The sequence below is a fragment of the Quercus lobata genome, chromosome 12 (genome assembly GCF_001633185.2).
Source record: "Quercus lobata isolate SW786 chromosome 12, ValleyOak3.0 Primary Assembly, whole genome shotgun sequence".
Classification (NCBI taxonomy): Eukaryota; Viridiplantae; Streptophyta; class Magnoliopsida; order Fagales; family Fagaceae; genus Quercus; species Quercus lobata.
Window position 1 is genome coordinate 30,416,528 of NC_044915.1, and position 27,866 is coordinate 30,444,393.

General features: G+C 37.4%; 2 protein-coding genes across 2 annotated transcripts; one reads left to right on the forward strand and one right to left on the reverse strand.

Annotated features, from left to right (window-relative positions):
• Positions 1-11,453: 11,453 nt before the first annotated feature.
• On the forward strand, positions 11,454-17,039 carry LOC115970530 (potassium transporter 5-like). Its single transcript, XM_031090152.1, has 8 exons — positions 11,454-11,600; positions 11,961-12,186; positions 12,824-13,072; positions 14,361-14,411; positions 14,717-14,977; positions 15,062-15,229; positions 15,316-15,570; positions 16,090-17,039. Exons 1-8 carry the CDS (start codon positions 11,454-11,456, stop codon positions 17,037-17,039), a joined length of 2,307 nt encoding a protein of 768 aa, XP_030946012.1.
• Positions 17,040-26,840: 9,801 nt separating this feature from the next.
• Positions 26,841-27,467, reverse strand: LOC115970532. Its single transcript, XM_031090153.1, has one exon. The coding sequence runs from the start codon at positions 27,465-27,467 to the stop codon at positions 26,841-26,843; it is 627 nt and encodes a 208-aa protein (XP_030946013.1).
• Between the last annotated feature and the right edge of the window lie 399 nt (positions 27,468-27,866).

Sequence of the window (27,866 nt, forward strand, 5' to 3'; positions counted from 1 at the left end):
TGTATGAATTTCGATTCTTTCAAGATAGTGGCTTCAAGTTTATCTTGAAGATAGCTAGGTCAAATCTTCCACAGTTTTTTACTGGTTTGGTTTCCTGGGTGATCATATCTTGTGTTATTTATTTTTCGCTATTTTACATGATTTGATCTTTGTTATTGTGATAACCTAGACTTGTTAAATTGGACTAAGTAACAACTTGGCTAATTACCTAAGTTAAATAAATTATTTTTAAGGGGTCTAAAAACCATCAAGTGGTATCAGAGCGGGTTGTTCTTTTGTTGTTGATCTTTTGATCACTGAGCTGATCCTTGACCCCTGTTGTCATGGATTCTTGGAAATTCTTTTTGCTTATTCATCAACTTGCTTAATGTGTGTATTTGTCACTTGTTGAGTTTGTTAAATCTTTCCTTGGACGTCTTGGTCTTATCATATGTGGTAATAATTATTTGTGTTATACTGCCTTAACCGCCTTAAAGGCACGTGATTCTTGTCTTTGGTATTTGGATAGTGATTGTTCCAGGCATATGACAGGAAACAAAGAATTATTCGAAACCCTCTTTGAAGGAAAGATTGGGACAGTCACTTTTGGAGATGGAAGCAAATCTGTCATCAGAGGCATTGGAACTGTGGACATCCCAGGGTTACTGGTCTTTGAAGATGTTTGGTATGTTGATGAACTGAAGGCAAATTTACTCAGCATCAGTCAGATTTGTGACAATGGACTGAATGTTCTCTTCACTAAGTATGAATGTGAGATACTTGATGGAGAAGGTGACTGTATGTGTGTTGGTGTAAGGACAGCGGACAACTGTTATGGATTGACACCAAGCATAAGCAACAAGTGTTTTAGTACAAAAATTGATCAAGTTGATTTGTGGCATCAACGGTTGGGGCATGCAAGTCATAAGCAATTAGAAAAGATTTCCAAATGTGATGCTATTGTTGGTTTACCTAAGTTTGAGAAGATAGATAACTGCATATGTGGACCATCTCAGATAAGTAAACAGATAAAATCTAAACATCCGTCTGTGGCTAGTGTTCAAACTTCAAGACCTCTGGAGTTACTGCACATTGATCTTGTGGGTCCTGCTCGAGTTCAGAGTTTAGGAGGAAAGAAGTATATTCTAGTGGTTGTGGATGACTTTACCAGATATACTTGGGTTATACTTTTGAAAGATAAAACTGAGGCTCCTGAGAAGATGATACATCTATGTAAGAAATTGCAGGTTGAAAAGATACTGTAATAGCAAGAATCAAAAGTGACCATGGAAGAGAATTTGAGAATACCAAGCTGGCTACCTTCTGCAATGTACAGGGCACACATCAAGAGTTCTCTTCACCCAAGACATCACAATAAAATGGAATAGTTGAACGGAAAAATAAGGTCGTTCAGGAGATGGCACGTGTCATGCTGCACAATAAAAAATTGCCAAAATCTTTCTGGGAAGAAGCAGTTAACATTGCTTGCCATACACTCAACCGAGTGTATTTCAAACTTGATTCCAAGAAAACTCCTTATGAACTCTGGAGAGGAAAAAAACCGATCGTTAAGTATTTCAAGATATTTGGTAGTGATTGTTACATTCTACGTGATAGAGAGAAGCTAGAGAAATTTGATGCAAAGAGTGACAATGGATATTTTCTAGGGTACTCCTCTATTAGTAGAGCATATAGAGTGTATAATCTGAGAACCAAAACTGTCATGGAATCGTCAAATATTGTGATGAATGATGAAGTATATCAAGAAGCACATTCAGAAAGTACTACTCCGATTCAAGATAAGCCTATGGAGGTTAATAACTCACTTCCTATTGATTATGCTGGGAAACATAGTGATGAGAAGCTAATGGTGTTGAATGATGCAATTTTGGGTGCCATCAAGTCCTGAACCATCTACTCCAGTTCATGAGACTCAACAGGTTCAACATGAGTTTAGTCCTTCATCAGAACAGAAAGGTACATCAACATCTCTAGTTAAAGGTCCTTCATCTAGAGTAAGGTTTAAGCATCCCTCCTCAAATATATTAGGAAGTCTGAATGATAACATGAAATTAAGGTCAAAAGCCTTAAGTGTAATTACACACTCATGCTATCTGTCCCAATTTGAACCGAAAAAGGTAGATAAGGCACTTCAAGATGCTAATTGAGTAAACTCTGTGCATAAAGAACTTCATTAATTTATTCGAAATGATGTGTAAAAATTAGTTCCTAGACCAAAGGGTGTAAATATAATTGAAACTAAATGAATCTTTAAGAATAAGTCAGATAAACATGGCACTATTATCAGAAATAAATCAAGACTTATTGCTCAAGGGTACACATAAGTGGAAGGGATTGATTTTGATGAGACCTTTGCAACGGTAGCAAGATTGGAATCCATTAGGATACTGTTGGCTATAGCTAGTCATCTAAATTTCAAGCTATATCAAATGGATGTCAAAAGTGCCTTCTTGAATGGAATGTTGCAAGAAGAAGTATATTTTGAACAACCTAAAGGCTTTATTTACCCTCACAGACCGGATGATGTGTATAAATTGAAGAGAGCTCTGTATGGTTTGAAACAAGCTCCATGGGCCTGGTATGATAGATTGACTGCATATCTCATTGAGCATGGCTTCAAAAGGGGATCTGCAGACACTACTCTCTTCATAAGAAAGGATAAGAACAGTTTTGTTATAGCTCAAAATTATGTTGATGATATTGTTTTTAGTGCTACTAATGACTCTCTTACTCATTCTTTTGCAGATGAAATGAAGGCAATGTTTGAAATGAGTATGGTTGGTGAACTAACTTATTTCTTGGGATTACAAGTGAAGTAAACGGACTCAGGGATCTATATCAACCAAGAAAAATATGCAAAGAATCTAGTCAAGAGATTTGGACTAGACAATACTGCACATGGCAGAATATCAATGGCCACCAATGCAAAATTAACAAATGATCCGTCAGGTGAGTCTATTGATGTTACATTATACAGAAGTATGATTGGATGTCTTTTATATTTGACTGCTAGTCGGCCTGATATTGCATTTAGTGTTGGTGTTTGTTCTAGATTTCAATCTAATCCTAAAGTTTTACACTTAAATGCTGTCAAAAGAATAATTAAATATGTTGCTGGAACTTGTGATTATGGATTATTTTATAGTAAAGAGTCTAATCTGTCTCTTGCTGGTTTCTCTGATTCTGATTGGGCTGGGGATGCTGATGATAGAAAAAGCACCACTGGCAGGTGTTTTTATGTTGGAGCTAATCTCGTTACTTGGATGAGTAAAAAGCAAAATTTTGTGTCCTTGTCTACTGCCGAGACAGAATATATTGTTGCTGGAAGTTGTTGCTCACAACTTCTTCGGATGAAAAAGGTTTTAACTAATTATGGGATATCTCAAGATACCATAGTTGTTTATTGTGATAACTCTAGTGCTATTGAAATATCTAAGAACCCTATTCAACATTCTAAGACTAAGCACATAGAGATTAGGTATCACTTCATTAGAGATCTTGTTGAAAGAAAGATTGTGTGTCTTGAGTATATTCCTACTGAACGTCAGAATGCCGACATTTTCACCAAACCTCTTGATAGAAGTAAGTTTGAGACTCTTCGTTAAGTAATTGGTGTAATTCTGTGTCCCTAATCGGTCTTGGCCTTCATGGTCCATGTGCTTCATTGCTCTACCCTTTGTGACCATTGTTCTTTGATTTTTTTTTTTTTCTAGGATTTACATTTCATAACATTCATGCATTTCATTTTAGGTGTTTTTTTTAATAAAAAAATAAAAAATAAAAAAAGGAAGAAAAATGAAGCAAATTGTATTTTGTACTATTCTTCTTAGTTTTTGAAAAACAAGGTTGGTCAATTTATTTTCACATAACATGTCGTTTGTACCTTATTTAACTTTGATGAGCTTACCTATTGCACTTTACTAGTTGAAACTTTGTAGTGCATGTTGTGTGGGAAAGATATTTATGGTTTTTGATTGTTCTGTCTTAATCTTGGAGTCACATGTCTTTGATTGTCGGACTTGAACTTTTAGAGAGAGGCATAAATAACCATCTCACCACTATTCACTAGCCAATCATGAACACCTTAGTGCATATCATAAGATTTTGTGTTTAAGAAAGTGTAGCACATGTACGAAAAGAACATAAGGTGAAGCCTCAATCTAAATTGCTTAATACTTAAAATTGGTGTGTACTATTAGGCTTGATGCCAAAATCACATAACTTGAAATTGGTGTATATATTATGAGGCATAAATTCAAGAAACTTACATGATTGCAAGCTTATAATCTAGGAGATGTGAGAGTTATATGATGTAACTCTTTAGGTGATAGTCTCTTTTAAATTCTTTGTGATGAATTTGGTAGACTTTATGATTGATTGCTATTCATATATCACCTCACATGTATCTCAAGTTTTTGCTAGTTGCACACACTACACGAGTTACTCTTTGCTAAACTTTGTATATGTTATTGTGTGTTTATGGTCTGACCAACTATATTTTGCAAATACTTTGAATTTTGTGCAAAATTAATTTGTTGCTTGAAAATTTATGGAGAATGCAAGAAATTTTATTTTTGGGAAATTTGGGCTTAAAATTCTTGTTTTTGAAAGTCACATCATCACATACTCATGCATATTGCTCTTAAATTTCAATGCTTTGAGTCGATTCTAAATTTTTTTCAAAAAACTGTGTTTTTTTTCAAATTTAGTGAGCCTCTACCCATTTCGATTGATCCATTCTATTTTTCGATCAATCGAAAATTTTTAAATTTGTTAGAGAGAGCCTCTTTTGTTTCGATCAATCAAAAACTCTTTTAAAATTGTTTTGTTAAAGTCTCTGTCTGTTTCGATCAATCGAGACTATTTTTCGATCGATCGAAACTCGTGAATCATGTTTTTTGAAAGTCAAATTGGACTTTTTCAAAGGCACTTTTTCAAAACTTTTCAAACTTTCATCTCTCTCTCCGACTTGGCTAGGCTCCACTAAGGATTTTTTGTCGTTTTCCTCTGAAATTTTTGCAAGGTTTTTGTGTTCCAATGCCGGTAAGTCCTTCTTACCCTTCCTTTTGCATTTTATTTCATGTTTTCATGCATTTTTCATGCATATTCATCGGGTATTTTCGGCACTTTTCATATTTTGGGGTTTTTGATGATTCAAACCTTTTTTGGTGAAATTGATCATTGGGTTTTTGTTCTAGGATGTTATTATCATGGTTCTTGTAGTTTAATTTGATCAATTTTGTGGTTTTTGAAAAATTGAAAAATTCTAGGGTTTGAAATTGATCCGAATTGGGGATTTTGTTCAATTTGAATTAAATTGATGAAATTGGCTTGTTCAATTGATGTATTTGGTCATTAATTTTTGAACTCTATCATGTATGATGATCAATTCGTCAATATCTTTCAAATTGATCAAGTGGTTTTCTAAATTTTGGGGTTTTTGTGTTAATATCTCTATGTTCAAGCCAATTTTGTGAATTTGAACTTTTTTGGACTTAATTGCATTTCATTAGGACATGCATCATACCATTTAAATTGTTCATGCATCATATAGATTTTTGTTCTATATATATATATATATATATATATATATATATATTTTTTTTTTTTTTTTTTTGTGCTAACTTGCAGTCTACCATTGGTTTTGTCTTTTGTGTTTTTGTTCCTTTGCTCTATGTTTCGGTCCTTATCCTAGCACCATGCCTAGGAAAACTAGAACCCATAAGACCCCTTCCACATCATCTGAGTCTCCCTTTAAGAGTAAGGTGTTTAGGAATGATAAGTGCAGAGAGGCCTTTGATACTTTGAACAGTAAGCATAAGATATGGGCTGAGCGAGCTATAGTTTTAGATGAGATTGATCCGGCCATTAGGGCTAATTTTGAGTCTAGAGGTTGGTTGCCTCTCTTAGAGATAGATCATCCACCACTAACCGCCCTGATTAGAGAGTTCTTCTCGAACCTTTCTTGCCACGTCTATGATTCCAACACCCTTGTTAGGAGTTGGATACGAGGTGTTGAGTTCACATTACCCCTCGGGTAGTGGCTGAGGCTCTTGGGGTTCCGGTTGTTCGAGAGCCTGACTATCCCTATGATGAGTCACCCTCATTTGATGTTGTCATGTTATACATCACTAGGTCATCTATCCAGTGGGGTTCTGATCCTCGGATCGCGTCCGCTGAGCTTACTAAGACTGTCTATCTTTTCTTTAGGATAGCGTGTCATTCGTTGTGGCCTATTTCTCATTTCCACACCATCCCTCTAGAGCGATGTGTGTTTTTGTATGCTTTTGTTTCTAGTGCATCGATCAGTTTCCCTTATTTGTTCCTTCGTTCTTTGAACGAGGTTCATAGGAGTTCTGCCTTAGGGCATGCATTTATTTATCCTATTTTCATTCATAGGATTTTGCTCTTGTTAGGTCTAGATGGTTTCTCGTCTGGTGAGCCTGTGCATGTCATTGCTTCCATAGGTGCCACCTTTCTTAGACAGAGGGCTACTCACTTGAGAGTTGCTCCTTCGCGTCCTAAATGTGCGTCATCTAGTGATGTTCCCCTTCCTCTCTCTTCTACAGGTGTTGATGCTACTGAGACATCGGGTGCTACTGCTGATGCTGATGTTCCTCCACCAACTACTTCGGATGATTCAAACATTCGACGTACATTGGATCATGTCTTAACCGTTCAAGCGGCTCATGGACAGATTTTGGTGGACGTGCTCAATGAGATCCGTGCCTTGCGGGCGGAGTTGGCGCAGTTTAGACCACCTCCCTTTTGATGATAGATTTTGTTTGTCCTTTGGCATTCTGTCACAAAAAGGGGGAGTACTTTGTAGAGTTTTTTTTTTCAGGGGGAGAGTATTTTCTTTGGTTGGAGCTTGTGCAGTTTAGATTGTAACTAGGTGCTTCACATTGTATTTTATCTTTTTAGCTCTTGCCATGTTTTTGATGGGATATTCATGTTAGGGGGAGTATTTTGTGTTGGTTCTTTATATGTTTCTTATTTCAAACTATTTATTGATTTATATTTATGTATTATTCATTGATATATGTCTCTATTGTGTGTTGTTTGAAATCAAGAATTTAAATTGTTTACTTGTATTGTTTCCACACATGCGGTTATGCATTTTGTTTAGTGTTTCAGGAAATATACAGATTAATTCAATTGAGTTGCTGTCTACACTTGCAACTGATGGATAGTAGTTAGGATTGAATTTGTTTTATGAGCATTATTTTTGTAAAGAGTTTTTTATTTTGTAAACTTTGAGTTTCTAGTTGTGTTTTGTCACGGATTGCCAAAAGGGGAGTTTGTTAGGTTCTAAAGACTTAGGATTTTATGTATTTAGAACTCTAATTTGTATTGTTGGCAAACCATGATCAAAATAATGTGTTTAGAAGTGTTTTAGTCTTGCTCAAAGTTGTGCATTTATGTAAAGTTGGAATCGAGCTTAATGCAGAAAAGATTAATGCATTTCGACCTGACTCGATCGATCGAAGCTCGGGCAGAATGTTTTTTTTTCTGCAGAATTTCCAACTCAGCCCTAGTTGTTTTAAAACGTTTTTAGGGTTTCTAATTTGTTCTAAGTATAAAAGGCAAACCCTTGTATTGTTTCCACACATGCGGTTATGCATTTTGTTTAGTGTTTCAGGAAATATACAGGTTAATTCAATTGAGCTGCTGTCTACACTTGCAACTGATGGATAGTAGTTAGGATTGAATTTGTTTTATGAGCATTATTTTTGTAAAGGGTTTTTTATTTTGTAAACTTTGAGTTTCTAGTTGTGTTTTGTCACGGATTGCCAAAAGGGGAGTTTGTTAGGTTCTAAAGACTTAGGATTTTATGTATTTAGAACTCTAATTTGTATTGTTGGCAAATCATGATCAAAATAATGTGTTTAGAAGTGTTTTAGTCTTGCTCAAAGTTGTGCATTTATGTAAAGTTGGAATCGAGCTTAATGCAGAAAAGATTAATGCATTTCGACCTGACTCAATCGATCGAAGCTCGGGCAGAATGTTTTTTTTTCTGCAGAATTTCCAACTCAGCCCTAGTTGTTTTAAAACGTTTTTAGGGTTTCTAATTTGTTCTAAGTATAAAAGGCAAACCCTTGCCACGTTTTAGTGTTGCTCATATTACGGTTTGTGTAAATCTCTTGTGAGATTTAGAGGAGCTTTTCTTTACACAAATTTAGGGTTTTCAAGAAAAAGATTTATCTACACCTTGATGATCAACTCAGTTGCTGCCATTGAAATTTAAAGAAAACACAAACGGGTGTGCTTGTATCTGGTGGTGAATCCAAGAAAGAAGAAACCCGTGGATTCGGAGCTTGCACGTGGTCATGTCAATAAGTTCTACTGGTTGATAGCAATAAGAAGTCGAGCGTGGGGGCTTTTAAGTCTTATTATATGAACTTCGATTCTTTCAAGATAGTGGATTCAAGTTTACCTTGAGGACAGTTAGGTCAAATTCTCCCCAAGTTTTTACCGATTTGGTTTCCTGAGTGATCATATCTTGTGTTATTTATTTTTTGCTGCTTTGCATGATTTGATCTTTGTTATTGTGATAACCTAAACTTGTTAAATTGAACTAAGTAACAACTTGGCTAATTACCTAGGTTAAATCAATTATTTTTAAGGGGTCTAAAAACCATCAGAAATTAATCTCAATTAATTCGAGGCATAATATTCAACCAGGGTCTAAATGGGAATAACCTAACAGTATACACCACGTGGTTAAAATTATTAGACTTTAACCGAGAATACTAACAAGTAACAAAAGCTTTGATTTTTTTACAATCTTGATGCATGCCCTGGAGGTTAATTCTTTAAATTGATTGTCTAATAACTAAATTGAATTTCAAGTCAAAGTTACTATATACAAGTCAAAAGCCTAAACGTGATATCTATAAACTCAAGGTAATTACTTGTGTGCTTACACATCTTTATTATTTTTTTACCCCTGGTTTTCTTTTTTGGGCTAGAGAACACCTACTTGGTTTTCTCTAGCCGAAAAAAACAAAAAAGAACACCTACTTGTTATCCGTTAGGTAATGCGTTCACGCCATTGATAGGACCTTGAGATCTACTCTTATATATTTGCTTAAGAATATCCGTATATGTGAATGGGGAATATACTACTCCCAAGAAATACTACTTTATAATCGTTAACCCATATTATGCACGAGAACTTACCTATTTGTGAGGTAGAATAAAATAATTTTATGAAAAATTTAAGAAGCTGCATCATTGCATGATTTGCTCTTGTATAACTTCAATTTGTGTTACAATTTGATGAAAAAGTCATTATTTGAACGTGCAATGACTTACAAAATATTTGTTGAACAATTTCAGATATTACAAAAAAATAACTCAAAAATTCAGATATTAAAACTTCTGAATGACTAAAAAATATTAAAGAATTAGATGATTCTTTGCTTAGAAATTATTGAAACAAATATATATATATATATATATATAAAAATGACTAAACAATAGAGAAATATAAGAAAAAGATGGGTTACATTCAAAAGAATAATTTCAATTATTGCAAGCTTTTTTATCTTGTAAAAAACGGTTAAAGAGAGTTTGGTGGTTCATGTACGAAAATTACAATTTAAAAAATACATGAAAAACCATAATATATATATATATATATATATTTATATATTAACAAAGTAGAGGAGAAGAAAATAACATAGGAAGAGCTCATACCTCAACTCGGTTTTAAAAAATATATATATTTGGGTTTGCTTTGCCTTTATAGTGTTCTTGATTAACCTCACAAATTTGGAGATAATTTATCAATGTTTGAATCTGAGTTTAAGTTAGACTTGTTAGAGAGATAGAGTTTCACTCCTTGTTAAGTTTGGATTAAATAAAAATAATTTTATTTAAATAAAATGATAATTTTATTTAAATATTGTGCTGACATGGAAAATTGTGAGAGTTTCAGATGTTTCGATTTTATATATATATATATATATATATATAATGTTCTCTCGTAATATTATTTTATTCTTAGGATATTTATAAGTTAAAATAATATTTTTATCCATTTAAAATTTTAAAAGCCATGTATATTATTAGATCGTAAAAATCAAAATCTTAACTCTAAAATGAATTAAATGAAAAATACTTAAAATTGAGATATATTCTATTCCATTTTGTGTATTTGGGTATGCTTTGAATATTATTATTGGGCAGAATTTAGATACAATAACTTAGATGTAATATATTGTGTTCTTCAATTGAATTCGAACACCTAATTGTGTTGAACAATAAAATATAAACATTAGTATCATTTCCAATAACAATTAAATTTTATTCAATTGTGTATGTGAATATAATTAAGAATTTAACGTACTGCATCTAAGATAGTATACTTTAATTATACCCATAATTATTAATCTTCTGAAAAATTTTATAATACTTACACTTTTTTATAATGATACATATCAGAGAGATTCATATGAGGGAGAAACGAAGGGAAAAAAAAGAATAGAATAGGAAGGGAATTAAGCAAGTCTGAAGTTTATAATAATATGTACGACATACGGATGGTTATGGCCTCCCACTTCATCCCTCTTATTTAAACTTACTAATTGATTATTAAGGACGGTTCCAAGGTATTTTAAAGTTCAAAGTTATGGCCTTCCTCCACATTCAGCTTGCTACTCCAGGTGTAAGCTTTCTCACTTCTGTCATCTCAGAATTAATAATTTTATCATTTCTTTTTTTAATGAGTTTTTTTTTTTTAATATTAACTCTCAATAATTAGTTTCGAAGAAAAAAAATCTCAATAATTGAGGTACATTAAAGGATGGAGTAGTAGCTTTCTCACTTCTGTCATCTCAGAATTAATAATTTTATCATTTCTTTTTTTAATGAGTTTTTTTTTTTTTTATATTAACTCTCAATAATTAGTTTCGAAGAAAAAAAAAATCTCAATAATTGAGGTACATTAAAGGATGTAGTAGCTTTCTCACTTCTGTCATCTCAGAATTAATAATTTTATCATTTCTTTTTTTAATGAGGTTTTTTTTTTTTTTTTTAAATATTAACTCTCAATAATTAGATTCGAAGAAAAAAAATCTCAATAATTGAGGTACATTAAAGGATGGAGTAGTAGACTGGTTTTGTTATAATCTATTGAAGAAAAAAAAACTACGTTTTTTAATTGTATTGCAAATGGGGCCTGTCCTAGTTGCTTGCCTGTGATTTTGTTTATACGTAAGTGTGTGTATGGTAATCTCTCTATAACATAATTTGAGTTTGTCTTGAAGTGTATATCAATGTTACAATTACAAGCTATCATTCTTGACTCTGCCATGTTCATTTGCATATAAATATCCTCACTTTTAAGTTTTTAAGTATACCAACTCTCTTAACCAAACATACCTCTCTTAACTCTCTCTCTCTCTCACTCTCTCTCACTCGGTAATATTTATAAGATTGTCATAGACATGCCTGAAAATTTAGTAGAAGCCATTACTGAAGTAGGAAATGAGGAAGTTTCTCAAGAGGTTAAACAGAGCAAAGTTTCATGGCAAAAGGATTTGAACATCGAGTCCCACAACTTTCCTAGACCTCATCATGGCCATGACTCCAAGGTTTGCAGCCAGCAACTCTTCCCCCTATGTTCTTCTAATTATTTGTTTTGCTAATTTGATAGATACGATAATAAAAAAATAAAAAAAAAAAGAATAAAAGATTTGAACCCTGCCTGGAGATGCATGTCTCAATTAAAGATACCAAAAAATATCAATTGAACTATAAAACTATTGGCTCTCAATTAAGTTTTCAAGATCGTAATGATTAAAAGTAGCAGTGTATAGTAGCTAGTAATAGTACATTAGTCATTGCTAAATATGTTTCAACGGTTTTTGCATAATTGGAAACTTTCTTCTTGCATGCACGGTAACTGGTAAGGAGGAGTATTTGACATTTTACATTTACTCCCATTTGTTTAGGCAGTAGAGTGGTCAGTGATCTTCCACCTAGCATTCCAAAGTATTGGAGTAGTGTATGGGGACATTGGTACATCACCTCTATATGTCTTTTCGAGCACCTTCCCCAATGGTATAAAGCACAAAGACGACATCCTGGGAGTGCTTTCTTTGATCCTATATACCCTCACCTTACTTTCTCTCATCAAGTACGTGTTGATTGTCTTGAAGGCCAATGATAAGGGCGAAGGTATGATCCTACTCTAAAAATGGTTCTTTTTCGTATCAAGGTCAAAACTATAAAGATAAATGAGTAAAATACAATTAACATCCCTGAGATTTGAGTTAATATCAAAATCAATTAAGTTCAAAACTTTTCAAAATTGACCAATTTAATCCATAATCAACTCTGAGATTTGAACTAATGTCAATTAAGTTTAAAACTTCTCAAAACTGACGTAATTCATTCTTAATCACCAAGAGATAGAAGAGAAAAATGAGTAACAGTTTAGGATCCAAGTTGGGTTTAGGGACCAAATTGGTCAGTATTAAAAAGTCTTGGATCAGACTGATATTAACCTCATAGGTGTTAACTGTACTTTACCTTAATCTATATCTATTTATTAAAAATTTGCAAAACATGGTCCTAATTGTCACTTTATAAGACCATTCTCCTCACCCCCCTTCTCCTCCTATAAATGTTTACATCATCCAAATAAATGAGATATATATATACATTCTCCTTCCTCTTACTTAAACATCTAAATAATTAAGGGGAAAGGGTAACTACTTCCCTCCCCTCTCCTTCCCCCAGATATCCTCTACTCTCCTCTCCTTCCAAACTTTCAAACACATTCTTAAGTTTGTGTTAAACATTTCAATTACAGGAGGGACATTTGCCTTGTACTCTCTCTTATGCCGGTATGCCAAGTTGAGTTTCATCCCAAACCAACAGGCTGAGGATTATGAGGTGTCAAATTACCAGATCAAGTCGCCAAACCGTCGTGCACAGAGGGCATCGTGGCTCAAGTCTAAGCTAGAGAAGAGCAAGTTTGCCAAGCATTGCTTATTGATCGCCACAATGCTTGGGACTTCCATGCTTATAGGGGATGGTGTCCTCACTCCTTCAATCTCAGGTATGCACATTCACTTTCCATTAATCATTTATACAATCTACATTAGTGCTTGTGATTAAGTGATGCATGTGGTATGTCTAAAATTATCTTATAGAACATGTGTATAATATATCTCTTAGATATATATGTATAATCTATTTTTGTGGATTCTACTTACATGTGAAAATAGTTTTCCATATCATTTTTGTTGATTATAAAAATGCAAGTACTTTACTTAGATATAATTTGTTTTTCTATTTCTGATTGTTTAGCTACTTTACATTGAAGTTTACCACCACTTTTGAGCCGAAAACGGCTTAGACATATTGCTTCTTTTTTAAAATATAAAAGTAAAAAAAAAAATTTGATACAAAAAAAAGACTTTAATTATACAAAACAAATGACAAGAGATCGCCAGCTAAAACTGTAACAATCGATTAGGGTTACATGACAAAAGGTATCTGACAATCCCCCCACCCACTTCTTTGTTTTCTCTTTTAAACGCTTGCATAAAAATTTTATTGCTTTTCCTTCTTTTTTTTTTTTTTTTTTTTTTTTCCTTATTTGTTTAGGAAGCTAAGAACTCTATATATTTTTTTCATGCGATAATGTCATAAAGGAAGTCTTTTATGCACTAAAAGTCTTATATCTCAACTGATATCTTTATATTCTTAACAGAAATATCCAAGATTTAAATCATCTTTTCTTAATTATCAAATTATTAACAAAAATAAAATAAAAAATCTTGCTTGCGCAAAATTGTCACATCATATGACTATTTTTTTTCAATCAATAAGTAACTTCATCTTCATCTTTCTTCCTTTTACAAAGGGAATAAAAAAAGACTTCATCTTTTACCATAAAACTATACAAAGTTTCTATCCAAGTTTTGTAATGTGTAAAAGAAACAAATCAAGTCATTTTATAACGTGATTCATACCTCCCCTTTTCATGCATAAAAAATAAAAATAAATAATAAAAAAAAGGCCTCCTTGATTCTTACGTTCTTGTAAGTTTGGCAGGTTTTGATCAAATAGTTAACACAATAACAATTTCTCTTTCATCCATTCAGTTTTTTTTTTTTTTTTCGTTGCCCAGATAACATGTATCTATTAACAATCTGTGACTCTGTGTCTATTATTACTGCCATTCTCGATTCCATAGAGTTTTTTTTTTTTTTTTTTTTTTGAGAAATCGATTCCATAGAGTTTGTTGCAACTTGCAATGGATTTTTGCCTTTCTAACTTTTCTTTTTCAAATTACAAATTAATCCTCTCTTAGTTCTCTTTTCTATTGTTTGTGATGGCAGTTTTATCGGCTGTTGGTGGAATCCAGGTAGCCATACCAGCAATAACAGAAGGTACTCTTGAGACCATGCGGCACATCATAATTCTTTTATATTAGCAAAAAAAAAAAAAGTCAATGAAACAACTTATAATTACGATTCCATATTGAAAATGTTTTAAATCAGTTGGAAGAGAGAGAGAGAGAGAGAGAGAGAGAGAGCAATATAGAAGCCAAAAATAAAGATGATTTTAGATTCCACTTAGGCAGGCAGTAATTTTGGCAAATAACGAGCCGCTGCACATTAATATAAACTGCCCATTTGATTACTTTTTCATGAGCAATAGTTTGTTAATAACTAGTCATTTTTGTTGTATACAGAGATGATTATTTGGATATCAGTAGTTATCTTGATCATCCTATTCATGGTTCAGAGATTTGGAACTGATAAAGTGGGGTATAGTTTTGCTCCAATACTTTGCATATGGTTTGCCTTTATTGCTGGCATTGGCCTCTACAATTTCATCAAATTTGATCCAACTGTTATTAAAGCCTTATATCCAAAGTACATCATAGATTATTTTCAAAGGAACAAAAAAGATGCTTGGATTTCCCTTGGTGGTGTTATCCTCACCATAACAGGTTGTAGTTTCTTTCCATTGTGATATATATACACACCTTATAAAAAGTTTGTTAGTGTGTAATGTTACTTGTCAAAATATGCAGGAACTGAGGCTTTATTTGCTGATTTGGGTCACTTCACAGCTCTATCCATTCAAATTAGCATGGGCTTTGTGACCTATCCGGCTCTCCTTTTGGCATACATAGGACAAGCCTCCTTCCTCCGAAAGCACAGTGATCTTGTTGCTAATACCTTTCACAAGTCTATACCAGGTAAACCATACATGTCCATACACATTCTCTCCCTTTCACTTTTGGCCTTCAATACTTGTTCACGCGGTGCTTAAAATATGATGCAGAAACTCTATTTTGGCCTATGTTTGTGGTGGCCGTATTAGCATCAATCATAGCAAGCCAAGCCATAATTACTGGGACTTTCTCTATACTCCAACAATCTCTCTCATTAGGGTGTTTCCCTCGGGTGAAAGTAGTTCATACATCAGCTGAGTATGAAGGACAAGTTTATGTGCCTGAAGCCAATTACCTTCTTATGCTGGCTTGTGTAGCTACCACTTTGGGTTTTAGGACCACAACTAACATTGGCAACGCCTTTGGTAATCCCCATATCTACATATTCTTTTAGCCTTTCTTTAATCTAAGCTATGCATCCACAGAACAATGGCATTGAATGTCAAAATGGTCAAAAATGGGGAAATTTTAAATCTAGCTAGGAACATAATATTCTTCACAAATTTTTTTTTTTAAATTATTAAAATTACCCATTGTGATTGGTACATAATAAAATGATGTCAATGGTGGACTAAAAGTTTTGTTACTCTAATTACAACAATTCATGTCAACCATTTAAAAAATAATTGTTAAATTCCCTATTCAAAATAATAATAATAATAACTACCATAAAGCGTTATTGAGTTTTTTCATCTCATTACTTACCCTTTGACATTTTCTAAGATTCAAATAGAGTATATATAAAAGATGTTAAACTGACACCAATTATGTTCATTGTGACGTTACTTTGCAAATTTTTGTAGTAATATTGATAGTAATTTTAGCATTTTTTTAAAAATAAAAGATATATATTGCAACTAATAATGAGTTGTTATTGCCTACAGGGTTAGCAGTGGTTATTGTAATGGTCCTCACATCATTTTTTCTAGTTCTAGTAATGATCTTGATATGGAAATCCCACATAATTCTTGTTATTTCCTACGTTCTTACCATTGGCAGCGTGGAGCTTATCTTTTTAAGTTCAGTCTTCTACAAATTTGACCAAGGAGGATATCTTCCCCTGGCCTTTGCTGCAATCCTAATGACTGTAATGTATGTTTGGAACAACGTGTTCCAAAAAAAATACTATTATGAGCTTGAGCATAAAATTTCTATGGAGAAGTTGAAGGAAATAGTTGCTGATAACAGCTTTTGTCGAATTCCTGGGCTAGCCATGTTCTACTCAGAATTTGTTCAAGGCATTCCTCCAATCTTCAAACACTATGTGGAAAATGTACCAGCATTGCATTCAGTACTTGTTTTCATCACCATCAAATCATTGCCCATAAGCAAGGTTCAGCTGGAAGAGCGTTTCCAATTTCATCGAGTAGAGCCTAAGGAACATAATATCTTTCGTTGTGTTGTGAGATATGGATACACAGATGTGCATAATGAGAAAGAGCCATTTGAGAAGATTTTGATAGAAAGATTGAAGATGTTCGTTAGAGATGATTTTTGGTTGTTTCAGAATATTGGTGAGAATGATGGTGAAATACTTGATGATGGGTTGGTAAACAAAAAGAATGAAAAGGAGGATGTGAAGGAGGTTGAAGAAGATAAGCAAAAAGAGGCAGTGGAGAGAGAGATGGAGGTAGTGGACAAAGCATGTCATGCAGGTATAGTTCACTTAATTGGTGAGACTGAAGTTATTGCTAATAAACACGCCAATATAGGCAAGAGAATTATGATAGGTTATGCTTACAATTTCTTGAAGAAAAATTTGGGAGAGAGTGACAAAGTGTTTGATGTTCCTCACAAGCGTATGATGAAAGTAGGCATGACTTACGAGCTTTGAAGCATAATTTGAAGGTAAAATTAAGGTGTCAACATTGTGGGCATAACTTTCTGGATTTATAGAACAATGTAAAAGCGAGTGTGCATGTCACATGCATAAATATCGCTATATTTATATAGTAAAAATTGTTTTCAACTTGAACCTCATTAATCTTCTTTTAGGATAAAACCTTTTGCTCGTAATAACCTACAAACTAAATACTCGTGGTACATTTTGTGCTTATATGTAAAAGTTTTGTCTTCAAAAAAAAAAAAAAAAAAAAAAAAAAAAAGAGGAGGTAAAAGTTTCTTGTTGAAAGCTCAAGCCTGTTCTTACAAGTTAGAACAACATAAATTTAATATCACTACGATTCAAAAATTGAGAGAGGAATTGTATTTATATGTGTAATTATATGATAAGATAACATATTCTTGATATTCACTATCATAAGGACAAAAAATTTTCTCCAAACTAGTTTGGAGAGATAAAACTCTTCAAACTCTTCTTATATATTTTTATTGGATATAAATTTTGAAAAAATCCACTATTAAATTGCATTTTCTTATTAATTATATCATCTCTACTTGCAAAATTTAAAAAAGATCAAAGATATATAAATAACTATTTCATCAATCAAATATTTAAATTTCAAGTTTTTGTAGTTTTAAATAATGCATAAAAGATAAGTTATGGATGAATGGTAAATAACATCCAATTTCGAACAAAATTTGAAATGCATGTTAAGAACATAAAAAATATACAATTAATTCAACTAACTTGAAACTTGTGCTTATGTGCAGAAACATTGAACTATAATAGAAAAGGAAAAATTGAATAATTGTGTCAATATTTTTGTAGGATTACTAAATTATTATTATTATTATTATTATTCTTGAAAAATATTGATTAACAATAATATTGTTGCTGTTGTTAATATTTGAATAACAAATGTGAGACCTAACTTATATTCCATCAATCTTTCACTACCATACAGATCTATGTATACAAAAATAAGATAAACATAAATTTGCTACTATACAAATCTATTTATTCCAAAATAAAAGAAAAAAAAAATTCTAAGCCGATGTATCTTACTCCATAGACGTCTTCACTCCAAGAAGATTAGATTCTTTAGTCTTCACTCCAAAAAGATTAGTAACGACTACTTCTTTTACTCCTCCTTTCGAGTTTGTCTTTGGAGTCTCAAATAAAAATGTTAATGCATCAAAGAGTGTGAATAAACACATCCTTTAAATATACAAAGAGTTCTACCACTTTTTCAGCAATATACTGAAAAAAAATTGTCAACCCATTGCAATTGATGAGGTGCAAACTCGTCAGTTGTAGTAGGCAGATGGAATTCCCCGTCAGCACCTGGTTATCTTCAAGAAAAAAAAAGGGTCACCGGTGTGGTGCCTGCCACAACACCTCTGATGTCAAAGTTAGAACAATAAAGCAATTCACAGAACTAAAAAGTAGTCGTTATTTTCTTAGAGTCTCAGTATCTATGTACCTTATGCTGCCAATGTAAGGACTTTATATATGTGAGCTTGACTGCTAGCCGTTGGGGTGTTAATGCCTCTCTTTTGTAACGCCTTCAGCCCAATTATGGGGCTTTTACTAGGCTCCAACGGACTGTTTTGCTGGCTTTGTAACCGCCCAGGTTATTTGCTAGCGCCATTGAATGACTTTCTTTTCCTCGTCGGTGATGGCTCGTTTGTCGTCAAGGGTGACCTCATCACTAGTGTTGACCTCATCAAGGTAATGTGCTCTCGTCATCCCCATCAGTTGCCCCCCAGGTTCTGTGGTCGTCAGTGACGTGTCATGAGGGCCACAGAAGGTGAAAAGCTTCTTTTCCTGAGTTGTTTGTGACGCTTAGGGTTTCGTTTCGAATTTAATGCGTGATGGCGGTGCAGTATGGAACGTGGCCAAGTGGCATATGCTGATTGAGAGTATTGATGGCATGACCCTTGGGTTTCCCGCTACTTTTCAGTTTCCTTGGGTTTTTTTATTTTAAAGACTTTTCTTTTTCCTTCACTCTGGTTTTTCTTTCTTTTCCTGCACCGAGTGTTTGTCTTTTTTGCTTATTTCTGCCATCATTCCGATTCTGCTCCGGCGACTCTGACCTTACTCCGGCGACGAATTTCTCCGACCTCGACTGTTCTGTTTTCCAAGGTACGCTACTTCTTTGATTTCTCAGAGATTTTTTTTTTCAAGGTCCCTTTATAAATCCCTGATTTTTTTCTCCTTTTGTCTTTTACTTTTGTTGTTTTTGTGTTTGATATATTGGGCATTTAGGATTGGATATCCCCTTTCATGGTTGGTTCTTCCGAGGTTTGGGTAGCTTGTCCCTCTGTTTCTTTCTTTTTCGCTCGCTTAGGGGCGGCTTTGGGTGTTTCCGGGGACTTTTTTCCTTTGATTGGGGACTATCTTTTTGAAGGTAATGGGTTGAGTGTGGTTTTAGGGGAACTATCTCCGATTTTAGGTCAGTCATTGGCTTGGTTTGAGAGAGAGACGAAGGGGATGTCTGAAGTGAGATCTACTGAATTAGACATTGGGTTGTCGTCTAGTGGCAGCCCGGTCGAGGGTGATACAGCCGTTTCCACCCCTCATCAGGTTAGGGCTTTTTACGCTCTCAACGAGGAGTGTGGGCTGGACACTGACACAGTGGCTAGGTTTAAGGACAGGTTCCAGTTCCCAACGCGGGTCCATGTTCGTCAGCCTGGTCCTGAGGATCGGGCCTGCCACTTCTTTCCAGGTGAAGTGTGCTTCTACGAGGCTGCCTTCACTTCTGGACTTAGGCTACCTGTCCATCCTTTGGTGATGGAGCTCTTAGATCATTTTGGCATTGCCCCCAGGCAACTCATGCCTAACTCCTGGAGAATAGTCATTAATTGTATGGAGATTTGGCTGGCTGCCAACGAGGATATGATCAAAGTGAGTGAGCTCGTCCATATCTACCGTTTAAAGGAATCAAAAGAGTATGGGTACTATGAACTAGTCCCTTGGACAAGGAGGACTAGGATCATTAAGGGTCTAGCCTCGTCATTCAGGTACTGGAAGTCACGTTTGTTTTTCGTGTCCGGGGATGACTTTAAGACCCTTTCTAGCGAGGCTTGGGGTGATATCCCAAGGTTACTTCGTTGGTGGGGAACCCCAAATTTAGGTGCGTCTATGTTTCTTCTCGTCTATTTTCTTTTTGTCTTGCAGTCGTCACTAACCACTTGTTCACCTTCTTTTGCAGTTAAAAGACGCCCCAAGTTGAAGAGCAAATACCAGGGTCGTGTCCAGAAGGCAATCGAATACGCTAAGTCGATTGAGAGTTGGGACGATCTCCTTGACCCACGGACACTTGCTTTCTACTACTTAGGCCCGGATCCATCTCCCTACGTTTTGCGCAGCATTAGCATCGAAGAGAAGAAGAGTAAGTGTCTACCTCGTCAGTATTGACCTTCACTTGCGTATTTTGGATTTCTTAGTCTTTTTTTTTTTTTTTTTTTTTTTTTGTAGAGATGACGACCAAGTTCAATAAGGATATGTATGCCAAGATGAGGGCTAAGAAAGACGAACCCTTGGCTAGTATTGGCAAGAAAGTGGTTCGTGTGACGGGGAAGGGTCCTTCCGTCGTCCCCTCCGTGGATGCTACTCCCATTGTCTCGGGAGTAGAGGGTACCTGGGTGGCTTCGCCGGCTACTTCCATTGAGGAGATTCCTACCCCGTCATCAAAGAGGCCGAGGTTGTCAGCCAAAGACAAAGAGAAGGAGAAAACTGGCTTTTCCGTCTTTGATGACGAAGGTGTGGCAGTGGAGCGGGCACATAATGTGATGAGGGCTAAGGACCTTAAGGTCTTTTCTGGAGTGCCTATCAATGTAGTTGCGAGTCAGCACGTCCATAAGATTGTGCAGGTAAGGCTGTTCGTGCATTTTTCCTTGGTATCTTCTTTCATCAAAAAAAAAAAAAAAATTTTTTTTTTTTTTTTTACTGATGCACTTATCTTGATTCGTCAGGTGTTGGGGGAAAGCCTTCACCTTGCTTCTGAGTGTCTCACTCAAGAGGCTAAGGTGGCTTCTTTGACGTCTAAGATGGAGGCTCTAGAAAAGGAGAACTTGACTCTGAAAAAAGACCTCATAGAGTTGATGGACGAGGCTGCTACCTTGAAGGAGAAAGTCAAGGCTCTGAATTCTGACCTAAGGGTCGAGCGTCAGCTGAATCTGGAGAAGGACAACCACCTTCAGGTGGCAAGGGAAAAGTTGAAGACGATCGCTACTAGGTCCGTCGAGGCCTTTCAGCAAACTGAGGAATATTCCACAGTACTCTTCAGTTGGTACTTCAAAGGCTTCGAACTCCTTCGCAAGTACCTCGTCAAGCACCCTACAGGGGTTGATCTGCCAAATTTAGATTTAGAAGTGGTAGATCAAGAGATGGCTGCTGACGAGGCTGCCCAGTCTTCTATTCCTGAAGGTGGCGCCCCTGCTTCTGATGATGCCCCTATTGCTGAGAATGTCCCTTCTGCTGACGATCCCGTTACTAACGCTCCAGACTCCCGAACCTAATACTTAGGAAATTTTATCATTTACATTTGCCCGTTGTGTTTTGGGCCCTTTTTGGAGATGTACATATATTTTTTGTTTTTATTTCTATTTTCAGAACAATATCTCTTGGCCCTCCATTTTATGGGTCTGTAGGAACAACAAGGATAATTGCCCTATGTTTTTGGGCTTTTCTATGATTTAATGCTTACCTGCTTTTGTGGCTATGACTATGCACATGTCTGTGATTTAGCATAAACTTCTTATCGTATCTTGTACTTAGCTGGTACTTAGTGCAAATTTCTTTACCTGTGATTTGCTCGTCATTCTTTATCCTTGATGTGGGTTTCTGTCCTTCTTCTTTTTCTCCTTGTTCTTTTCCTTGCAGGTTCGTCAGTATCCTTAGTTCGTTGAGTTGGACTTTGCCATTCGCGCAAACTTTAGGGCTACGTCTATATCTCCGACACGTTTTGTGTGCCTTCGTCAGTGATTTACATCCGTCTTGGCGGAATCTTATCACTTGGCCCTTTTTTTTTTTTTTGGTTACTTACATCCGATTAAGGAATCTCGTAAATTGGGGCTTCGTCAGTGATTTACATCCGTCTCGGCAGAATCTTATGACTTAGCCATTTTTATTTTGGTGACTTACATTCGATTAAGGAATCTCGTCACTTCAGGATTCGTCAGTGATTTACATCCGTCTCGGCGGAATCTTATCACTTAGCCATTTTTATTTTGGTGACTTACATTCGATTAAGGAATATTGTCACTTCGGGCTTCGTCAGTGATTTACATCCGTCTTGGCGGAATCTTATCACTTAGCTATTTTTGTTTTGCACCCGTTATGAGGTCGTTAGTAACTTACATCCATCAAGGCGGAATCTTGTTACTTTAGTTTATCTCATACTCGTTGGCGTTTTCGTCGGTAACTTACATCCGTCAAGGCGGACTCTTGTTACGTTAGTCTGATTTACAATTGACTGGACCTGTCTGCATAAAGGCATCAAAGGATAAAATTTTTAGTAAATTCAAGAGTAACTGCATTTGTCTATTACATCTACTGGTGGTATTTTTTAAATGCTCAATGTTCCATGGTCGAGGGAGCTTCTATCCGTCCATGGTTTCCAGGTGATAACTTCCTTGTCTTGAGTAGTGAATGACTCGGTAGGGACCTTCCCACGTAGGACCTAGCTTTCCCTGGGTAGGGTCTTTAGTCGTCGTCGTGGTCCTGCGTAGGACGAGATCTCCTATGTCCAATCGTCTGAGTTTGACCCTCTTATCGTAGTATTCGGCCATCTTTTTCTGATATTTCGTCATCTTGCTGGATGCGTTGTCTCTTACTTCATCCAGACAATCCAGGTTGAGTCGCAGTTCGTCGTCGTTGATCCCTTCGTTGAAAGTTCCTCGCCTGATACTCGTGACCCCTACTTCAACTGGGATTACTGCTTCTGTGCCATAGGTAAGCCTGAAGGGGGTTTCTTCTGTTGGGGTTCTAGCGGTGGTTCTGTAAGCCCACAGGACATTTGGTAGTTCTTTTAGCCAGGCACCTTTCGCATCGTCCAGTCTGGTCTTGATAATCTTGAGCAGCATCCGGTTCGTCACTTCCGTCTGCCCGTTTGCCTGAGGATGCCCTGGGGATGAGAACTGATTCTTGATCCCAAGGTTTGAGCAGAATTCCCTGAAGCCTTGGCTATCGAACTACCTCTCATTATCTAATATGATCGTCGAGGGAATCCCGAACCTACAGATTATATTCTTCCACACAAAACTCCCGATCCGAGCCTCAGTGATCGTCGCTAGGGCTTCTGCTTCAACCCATTTCGTGAAATAATCAATAGCAACAAGTAGGAATTTTACCTGACCTTTACCTTGGGGCAGAGGACCGACGATATCGATTCCCCACTGTGCGAATGGCCATAGGGAAGCTATAGTCGTCATTTTCTCTGCTGGTAGCCGTTGCACATTCCCGTATCGCTAGCATTTGTCGCACCTCTTGACGATCTTAGCAGCATCCACCTGCATGGTTGGCCAGAAATACCCTGCTCTTACCACCTTGTTTACCAGGGATCTGAAGCCGGCGTGGTTGCCACAAATTCCTCTATGTACTTCCTCCAGGATGTACCTAACCTCTTCCTCATCGACGCACTTCAAGTAAGGCATAGAGAAGCCTCTCTTGTACAATGTGTCATTCAGGATCGTGAACCTGGCTGCTCTCTTCTTAATCTTTTTAGCTTCTTCTGTGTTTTGAGGGAGGCGCCCGTCCTGGAGGAAGGATATTATGGGCGTCATCCAGGTATCTGTATTCTGGATGGTGAATGTTGCAACCTTTTCGATACTAGGGTGTTTCTGGACTTCCATCGCCAGGTCCGTGCTAATCCCCCCTTCTGATGACGCTAGCTTTGATACTTCGTCAGCCCCCATATTCTGACTTCTTGGGATTTGCACGAACTCCACTGTATCGAATTCCTGAGTTAGTTGTCTCGTCAGCTTGAGGTATTTCTGCATCCTTTCTTCCTTTGCCTCATACTCTCCCTTGATCTGTCCGATCACTAGCTTTGAGTCACTCTGGATCAACAAATTTTTGGCACCAAGAGCTTTCCCAAGCCTCAGTCCCGTTAGTATTCCTTCGTATTCAGCTTCGTTGTTGGTGGCTGGGAATTTTAGTTGGACCCCATATTTCAGCACTTCTCTGTCAAGGGTGGTTATGACAACCCCTACTCCTCCCTTCTTTTGGGCTGACGAACCATCGGTCTGTATTGTCCATTTATCTACTTCGTCAGTAATCCTATCTTCGTCCGAGAGAGTGAATTCTGCGATGAAGTCCGCCAGAGCTTGTGCCTTGATCGCTGTTCTTGGATGGTACTCAATGTCAAATTGACTAAGTTCAATTGCCCACTGGACCATTCTCCCTGCTGCTTCTGGCCTGTTCATTGATTTCTTGATTGGTTGGTCCGTCATTACGAGAATGGGATTTGACTGGAAATATTGCCTGAGCTTGCGCGAGGCTACTATTAATGCAAACGCAATCTTTTCTATCCTTGGGTATCTGGACTCAGCTCCTTGGAAAGCTTGGCTGACGTAGTAAACCGAGAGCTGCTTCTTGCCTTCTTCTCTAATCAAGGCTACACTTATTGCCGAGGCTGACACTGCCAGGTATAAGTATAGGTTTTCTCTTTCTTTGGACGGGCTTAGGAAAGGCGGACTGCTCAGGTAGTGCTTTAGCTCTTGGAACGCCACTTCGCACTCATCGGTCCAGGCAAAAACCTGCTTCAAGGTTTTGAAAAAGGGCAGGCATTTGTCTATAGCCCTAGAGACGAACCTGTTTAAAGCAGCTATCCTTCCTGTGAGTTTTTGAACATCCTTGACGGTTTTGGGTGAGGCCATGTCGATGATAGCTCGTACTTTTTCTGGGTTTGCTTCTATTCCTCTCTGGGACACCATGAATCCCAGGAACTTCCCCGAGGCTACCCCAAAAACACACTTACTCGGATTCAACCTCATCTGGTGTTTTTTGAGGGTTGCAAAAGTTTCCTTCAAGTCGTCCAGATGTGCAAGCTCTTCCTTGCTCTTGACGAGCATGTCATCCACGTACACCTCCATGTTCTTGCCAATTTGTTGACTGAACATTTTGTTCACAAGCCTCTGATACGTAGCTCCAGCATTTTTCAACCCAAAAGGCATTACCTTGTAACAGTAAAGTCCTTGACTTATGATGAAGGCGGTCTTCTCCTAGTCTTCTTCAGCCATTTTTATCTGGTTGTACCCTGAGAAGGCGTCCATGAACGTCAGTAACTTGTGCTCGGCTGTGGAGTCCACAAGCTGGTCTATTCTTGGTAGGGGGAAGCTGTCCTTTGGGTATGCCTTGTTCAGGTCGGTGAAGTCTACGCACATCCTCCATTTTCCATTTGCTTTCTTGACCAGGACAACGTTGGCGAGCCATTCAGGATAGTACACTTCCCGTATGAATCCAACCGTTAAGAGTTTGGTAACTTCCTCTGCAACTGCCTGATCTCATTCTGGAGCGAAGGTTCTTCGTCATTGCTGAATAGGCTTCCGTTCTGGGTCTACATTCAGCCTGTGCTGGATGATCTCTGGAGATATACCCGGCATGTCCTCGTGACTCCATGCAAAGACATCTAGATTCTCTTTTAGGAACCTTATGAGTCTTGTTCTCATTTCTGAGCTTAACGTCGTCCCTATCTTGGTCGTCTTGTTCGTATTTCCTTCTACCAATTCCACTATTTCCAGGGCCTCTATCCCGTCTTCCTCTTTTTCTTCAATCATCCATGTGTGGTTCTCTTTTCCAGCTAGGACAGCTTGATAGCATTCTCTTACCAGGACTTGATCACCCTTCACTTCACCAATGCCATTATCTGTTGGGAATTTCACCTTCAAACAATAGGTTGACGTCACCGCCTTCCACTTGTTAAGGGTGGGCCTCCCAATGATGACATTATAGGATGAGGGACAATTTACCACCAGGAAGTCTACTTGTTTGGTCAACTGTACTGGATAGGTCCCTGCCGTCATCGTCAACGTCATTATGCCTCTGGGGTAGACCCTGTCTCCACTGAAACTGACGAGTGGAGAGTCAAAAGGGCGAAGTATTTTTAGATCTAATCTCAGCTGCTGGAAGGCTAGGAAGTAAATGATGTTCGCAGAGCTTCCGTTATCAACGAGGATTCTTTTGGTATTAAACCCTTCTATATTCAGCATTATGACCAGGGGATCATTGTAGGGCTGCTTCACTCCCATGGCGTCTCCTTCGCCGAAAGACATGTCCTGGTATGTTCGTCGATGCTTGGACGGAGGTATGGCGTGGACGCTGTTCACCTATCTCTGGTATGCCTTTTTGAGTGATCTGAACGATCCTCCTAAGAATGGTCCTCCTGTGATCATGTTTATCTCCCCGATCAGCTTGTGTGGAGGCTGGGACGGACGGTCGTTATCCCGAGAGAAGGCTTCATGCTGGATTTTATTGTCGTCCCTGAACTTGCTATATTCTCCTTTCTTTACATACTTCTGTAATTTCCTTTTCCGTATTAACTCCTTTATTTGCTCCTTTAGATCTCTGCAATCCTCTGTGTGGTGGTCGTGGTCTCTGTGGAACCGGCAATACTTGTTCTTGTCACGAACATTGGGGGATGAGTGTAACGGTCTGCCATTTGAGATAGTGCTCGTCCTTGATCTGTGTGAAAATTTTGTCAACAGGCATAACCAGGGGAGTAAATCTTACCGTCCGAGGATGTTTATCATTCTTCCTCCTGTTCCCGTCATTGTTCCGACGGTCTGGTCAATCTCTATTTTGCCCCCTGCGGTCGTCTTCCCTCTTAGCCTTGTCTTCTGGCTGCTCAGTATCTTTTATAGCAACTAGAGCATCTTCCGCATTCATGTACTTTTGTGCCTTCAAGAGCATCTCCGCCATCGTCTTTGGGGGGTTCTTTGCGAGAGAGGCCACAAGGCCTCTGGACCTCAACCCTGCTTTGAAGGTCGTCAGCTGCACCTTGTCATCAGCTTCGTCTACCTCCAGAGTTTCCCGGGTGAATCGTTTGACATATGATCTCAGAGTTTCCTTCTCTCCCTGTCTTATGGTGAGTAAGTAGTCTACTGGCCTCCTTGGGCGTTGCCCCCCTATTAAGTGGCGCAAGAGGGCACTACTCAGCTGATCGAAGTTGTCTATGGACGAGTTTGGCAACTTAGTAAACCATTCTCTTGCAGCTCCTTTGAGAGTCGTTGGGAAGGAATGGCATAGTATCTCGTCAAGTGGTTGATGAAGTCCCAGAGTCGTCTTGAAGGTATTAAGGAGATCCTGGGGGTCTTTTAGTCCGTCAAATGGTTCAAGCTGAGGTAAGCGAAACTTTGACGGCACAGGGCATTCGAGCACCGCGGCGATGAAGGGTGAATCCGTAGCCCTTACCATTTTGTCTATGCTTCGGTCCGTCTTCTCCTTAATGGCGCTCCTCAGCTCGTCCATTTCCTTCCTTATTTCTCGAATAAGGTCCGAGTTCTGCTCGTCCGGAGTAGTTGTTCTATGAGGGGTTCCTCTCCGTTGACTATCCCCTTCTTCCTCTAGGTTACCCTTGGACCGGTTCTCTTCCTGTTGAACCTACTGGAGCCATAGCTTCATTTCCTGGTTCTGTTTGGTGAGTTCTTCAATGGTGGCTGCAAGGGCCTGGACTTGCTGGGCCAAGGCTACTGAATCTGGGTTGGATTCCATCTGAATGTAGAGGGTTGACGAAAACTACGTTTTCAAATATGAATTTGAGAATGTCGCTTCCCACAGACGACGCCAAACTGATGAGGTGCAAACTTGTCAGTT

Coding starts and splice junctions, on each gene's coding strand:
- LOC115970530 (XM_031090152.1), top strand. CDS start 11,454: ATGCCTGAAAATTTAGTAGAAGCCATTACTGAAGTAGGAAATGAGGAA. Junction 14,412..14,716: donor CATACCAGCAATAACAGAAG/GTACTCTTGAGA, acceptor TGTTGTATACAG/AGATGATTATTTGGATATCA. Junction 15,230..15,315: donor CTTTCACAAGTCTATACCAG/GTAAACCATACA, acceptor AATATGATGCAG/AAACTCTATTTTGGCCTATG.
- LOC115970532 (XM_031090153.1), bottom strand. CDS start 27,467: ATGGTAAGGGCTACGGATTCACCCTTCATCGCCGCGGTGCTCGAATGC.